The 5900-nt window shown below is 36.5% G+C and overlaps 1 protein-coding gene across 1 annotated transcript in view; it reads left to right on the top strand.

Annotated features, from left to right (window-relative positions):
• Window positions 1-5900, top strand: part of LOC106877710 (pseudouridine-5'-phosphatase) — a 212391-nt gene that overhangs the window by 153600 nt on the left and 52891 nt on the right. Inside the window, exon 4 of the mRNA XM_014926666.2 lies at window positions 579-811. Coding sequence (XP_014782152.1) covers window positions 579-811 — 233 coding nt within the window. The remainder of the gene's footprint in view (window positions 1-578; window positions 812-5900) is intronic.

Here is a 5900-nt window from a genome sequence, read left to right as displayed (position 1 = left end):
TATATATATATATATATGTGTGTGTGTGTGTGTGTGTATGTGTGTTTGTCCCCCCACCTTCGCTTGACAACCGATGCTGGTGTGTTTACATCCCCGTAACTTAGCGGTTCGGCAAAAGAGACTGATAGAATAAGTCCTGGTGTCGATTTTCTCGACTAAAGGCGGTGCTCCAGCATGGCTGCACTCAAATGACTGAAACAAATAAAAGAGTATGTATTGTGTTGTTTTAGGTTTTCTTATTGTGATAGATGTATTGTACTGTTCATAAGCTTTCATAAAATTTATAGCTTTACATACTTATAAAGTAGTTTTAGGCACTTTATCCTTTGTTTTCTACATGCATCAATTTCAATCTCTACAGAAAAAAGCTTTGGTCTTTTTGGCTACACATACCAAAACACCATGTATCTCAAGAGAGTTAAGCAAGATTTCCATTTTCATCGGAAGATTCCAATTTTAAGTTTGTTTCTGAAGCAGTAATTTTCTTTAGCCCTTATTGAGATATCTGAGATATCTGCTACCAATGTTATCTCATCAGAGGTCTAATACAATGTTGTTTCTTTTTTTGTGTATTTCAGGAGCAAAGAGGCTGGTTGAGCATTTATATAAGCACAATATTCCAATCGCTATTGCTTCTGGTAGTGGTCAAGAGAAATTTAAGTGGAAGACCGAGAAGCATCAAGAGCTAATGAATATGTTCCATCATTTTGTCCTTTCTAGTGATGATCCTGAGGTGAAGCGCAGTAAACCAGCCCCAGACTGCTTTCAAGTGTGTGCTAAACGCTTTCCAGATCAACCATCTCCTGAAAAGGTAAATTATGCTAATAAAAGCTATAGAACCATAAGCACTGCCCTAGTCTATTTTATTTTATGATGAAAAGGCATAGTTGACCTTGGTGAAATTTGAACTCAGAGCACAAAGAGCCAGAATATGTACTGCAATGCACCTTACTCTATGTTCTTAACAACTTTACCAATTAGTTTATAATAAGATTATTTACTCATTATGCCATGGACTTCTACTGATATCACAAATTCTGCTCCTTCAAACTTCATGACACATCTCAGCATGAATCAAAATTGTTATCATCGTCCAGTGATACATTTCTCAGTATTCCCTTCAATATTTTAAACTTTCAAGGTGCATCATCATCATACATATATTTGTGTAACTAAATCACTTTGCAGCTTCCCTTTTGTTCATATATTCATGGATTTTACTTGCAGCAAACTTGGCATTTTTCGACAGTGGGGCAGTCTCAATGTGACTGTTTGACCTACATGACTTAGCGGCTAACTCTCTCTCAGATTACACTCTGCCATCTTCCAAGAGAGAAAGGACATACTGAATAATGTAATCCAATAGAAATTGTCTGCAGACATGATGATCATCACTAGAATACTTTTGATCACAAGTCTGTGTGACAAAGGTTGATATGAGGCTAAATAACCATAATGATCTTGACTTTTATAATGAGTCAGAGGATGAGACGGGGCAACTGTGATATTTAGAAGCCATTCCAGGCTGGTGAGATTGAGGTTGTTGATGTTCAGTTTAAACTTCTGGGCGAGGAGAAAATTCCAGAAGGGTACAGTTCTATAAAGGAGGATTGGGCAATGTTGTTGGGGACTGAGGCACTGGAGAGGAGAAGAGAAAGTGGTGCTTCTGGTGGATTTTGTTGAAGATAATACATAGTTAACAAGTTGATAAGAACAGTTTGAAGAAGCATAAAAAGATAAAAGTTTGTATCTGTAGACCTGTGATTGCACATTGTTTATGAGTGAAACTAACTGGATAGCTTTTATTTTCTTATGCCTTGGTTGCCATACTGGCTATGTAACAACCTAGTTTCAAATGAAGATTGGATATGTGTTGCTGTTGTTTTTTGTTTTGCCCCAGTTCAGTCCTGATTGAACCAAACTATAGTCAAAGATGTTCTTGTGATGCTCCTCTCTTTTATATTTAGTATATTTAGTGCTACATTGTTCAGTGTGGCCTTCCACATTTTTTATGGTTGAGTGTGAAGTGCAGGCACGGCCATGCAGTTAAGAAGCTGGCTTCTCAACCATATGGTCTTCAGTTCAGTCCTACTACACGACACCTTGGGCAAGTTTCTTCTGCTATAGCTCTATTATAGCTCTGAGTCAACCTAGAACATGTGAGTAGATTTAGTAGATGGAAACTAAAAGAAGCCCATCATATATGTGTGTGTGTGCTCTTTTGTTAGTGTGTGTACCCTTGTCTAAACATCATATGATGCTTTTTAAGTAAGTGTCATCATCATACAAGTGAAATTTTTCATTTCCAGTCTTCTGTGAAAAACATGCCTGGATATGGGAAAGCAGGGGAGGATTGACAACAGGAAAGGCATGTGGCCATAGGAAAATCTGCCTCAACAAACACTGTCTGACCCATACAAGCATGAAAATGTGGATGTTAGTTGGTGATAAGGATGGTTGCAGTAGTAACAAATATAAAGTAACTAAGGCTAAAGTGATGAAAACATAGGCATATAATAGACGCAGGCATGAGTAGATGTGAGCATGGCTATGTAGTAAGAAGTTTGCTTCTCAAATATATGGCATTGCGTTCAGTTTTACAGCATGACACCTTGGGCAAATGTCCTCTACTATAGCCCCAGACTAACCAAAGCCTTTTGAATTGAATTAGTAGACAGAGACTGAAAGAAGCTCATTGTGTGTGTATATACATATGTGTGTGTGTGTGTGTTTGTGTTTGTCTCCCACCACTGCTTGACAATCAGTATTGATTTGTTTATGTCCCTCTAACATAGCGGTTCAGCAGAAAGAGACCGATACAATAAGTACCAGGCATGGAATAAAATAAGTACAAGAGCTAATTTATTTGACTAAATCCTTCAAAGTGCTGTCCCAGCACGGTCACAATCCAGTGACTGAAACAAGTAAAAGACAAAAGATTGTAAGAAAGAAAAGGAACTATTCTTGTTTTTTTGCTCCTAAATCTGCCCTGATTAAAGATGGTCCACCCATGACCATACTGTTATAATGTGCTTTGAATACATTATCTAATGAGTCCTTTGTGACATTTGAGGGAAATTTGGCAGTTATTTCTTCAAGTCAATTGATCACCAAAGTACCTATTGTTGATGATGTCTTTAACTCCAGGTAAAATCTGATCAAGTGGGCATATATAATTAAAGGCAATCCAGTTATGTCAATCCAGTCATTTACGTTTTTTTTTTTTTGTCTTTCATACTCCATTTGTCTTGGACTACATTAACCAATGTGTGCTTGTTGTTTTAAAACTGGAGATTTTGTTGCTATTTCTAGCAGGTCATCGGTTAATGACTCTTTTGTGATGATCACATGTCATTTGAGGGAAATTTGGCTGGTATTTCTTCAAGTCAAGTGATCACCAAAGGATCTATTGCTGATGATCTTTTCAACTTCTCATGAAACCTGATCAGGCAAGCCTATATAATTAAAGCCAATCCAGTTATGACAATCCTGTCCATTCCGGGAGGTGGGGGGCACTTTCTTTCAAGTACTCCCATTTATCTTGAACTACCATTATCCAATGTGTTTGTTGTTTTAAGATTGGAGATTTGGTTGTTATTTCTAGCAGGTCATGTGTTAGAAGATAGGCTGCTGTGAGTGGTGATGATGATGATGATGAAAATTATTATTGTTGTTGTTGTCGTTGTTGTTGTTGTCAGTTTAATGACAGTGTAGTGTCATGCTGCAGGGTTTAACCTAGTTCATGACACCAAGGTAAGTTTCACGGGAGGCAGGGAGGGAAAGGTGAGAGTATGTTTGTCATCACCGCACCTCCTGCATATGCTCTGAATGTAGGTAGGGAGGTCAGTATGTCTGTCTGTTTTTTATTGCTTTTTAGTGGAATACATATATATATATATGTGTGTGTGTGTATGTATGTATGTACACACAATATATATATATATATATATATACACAATTCCGCTCCCACCCCCAGCCTACACACACACTGCTCATCTTGTATGGCATACATACTTAATTCTCTCTCAGTATGTCACTTTGTATGATTCTTCTTCCTTTTTCTTTCCTCTTTTGCACTGTCATTATATTCTCTTTCTTTTCTCTCTCTCTCTCTCTCTCTCTCTCTCTCTCTCTCTCTCTCTGACTCCCTCTCTCTCTCATTGTATATTAGATATCCTTTAATATGTCTTCTTTCTCTACCTTTTCTTTAACCATCTCCATTATTCAAGAGTGTATTCTTTTATTCTTTTACTTGTTTTAGTCGTTTGACTGCGGCCATGCTGGAGTACCGCCTTTAGTCAAACAAATCAACCCCAGGACACATTCTTTGTAAGCCTACTACTTATTCTATCACTCTCTTTTGCCGAACCGTTAAGCTACTGGGATGTAAATACACCAACATCAGCTGTCAAGTGATGGTGGGTGGACAAACACAGACACACAAATATATATATATATATATATATATATATATATATATGTATGTATGTATGTATGTATGTGATGGGCTTGTTTGCCATATACATATATGTATTTATGTATGCGATGGGCTTGTTTCAGTTTCCATCTACCAAATCCACTCACAAGGCTTTGGTTGGCCCAAGGCTATAGGAGAAGACACTTGCCCAAGGTGCCATGCAGTGGGACTGAATCCGGAACCATGTGGTTGGGAAGCAAGCTTCTTACCACACAGCCATGCATGCACATTTGCACACACACACACACACACACATGCACACACACTTATATATATATTACACACACACACTTATATACACACAAACACAGACACACACACACACACACACACACACACACACACACACGCACACACACACAAACAGAGAGAGATTATAAATTAAAATAAATGCATAATGTAATATTATTCTTGCAATCTAATCCCACCTCAGGTCCTTTAACTGAGAATAGCTTCCAATTTATAACTAGCTTTTCGTGTGTGTGTATGTGTGTGTAATGTGGCCTTAGCGTCATAACCTATATATATATATATACTATCTCTGGTTCAAATTCTTTTGTCACATGTATTTGTTATCTTGTATGTGAGTAACTAGGCAGCCAATGAAAATACTTCTCAACAAAGTAACTAATTAGCATTTATTTGATTTTATTGATAATTCTTCAGAATTAAAATAATACTTCTTGAAATTATGATTTGAAGGTGTTTTTTTTTCCTTGATAAATAATGCCTGGATGATAACAGAAACAATAACAGATGAAATAAATTACATATATAAAACTCTCCTTTTTACATTAACAACAACAACAATAATAATAATAATGGTTCCAAATTTTGGTACAAGGCCAGCAATTTTGGGGAGTGGGTAAGTTTTTATTCTTTCTCTTATTCTTTTATTTGTTTCAGTCATTTGACTGCAACCATGCTGGAGCACTGCTTTTAGTTGAACAAATTGACCCCAGGACTTATTTTTTGTAAGCCTAGCACTTATTCTATCGGTCTCTGTTGCCGAACCGCTAATTGACGGGGACAAAAAAACACCAACATCAGTTGTCAACCAATGGTTGGGGAATAAACACACCCACACGAACATATACACACACATATATATATATATATATATATGTATGTATCAAAATAAGCAACAACGATATCCGCAACTCCATTTAATTGAACAATGCAATCATTACATCAATTTAAATTGATGTAATGATAGCATTGTTCAATTAAATGGAGTTGCATGAAAGGATTGTACTGCATTACCTCCTTGTTGCTTATTTTGATTTTAATCACCTTACTTTGAAATTGTATGGATAATATCGTACTAAATTCTGGTGCTTCAACTTAAGTACCATATTCATCTGAATCTAAATTTTTACTGAACTCATATATATATATATATATATATATATATATATATATA

This window comes from Octopus bimaculoides, chromosome 3 (genome assembly GCF_001194135.2).
Source record: "Octopus bimaculoides isolate UCB-OBI-ISO-001 chromosome 3, ASM119413v2, whole genome shotgun sequence".
Classification (NCBI taxonomy): domain Eukaryota; kingdom Metazoa; phylum Mollusca; class Cephalopoda; order Octopoda; family Octopodidae; genus Octopus; species Octopus bimaculoides.
Note: the sequence above shows the minus strand (reverse complement) of the source record. Positions and strands in the feature narration are given on the sequence as shown.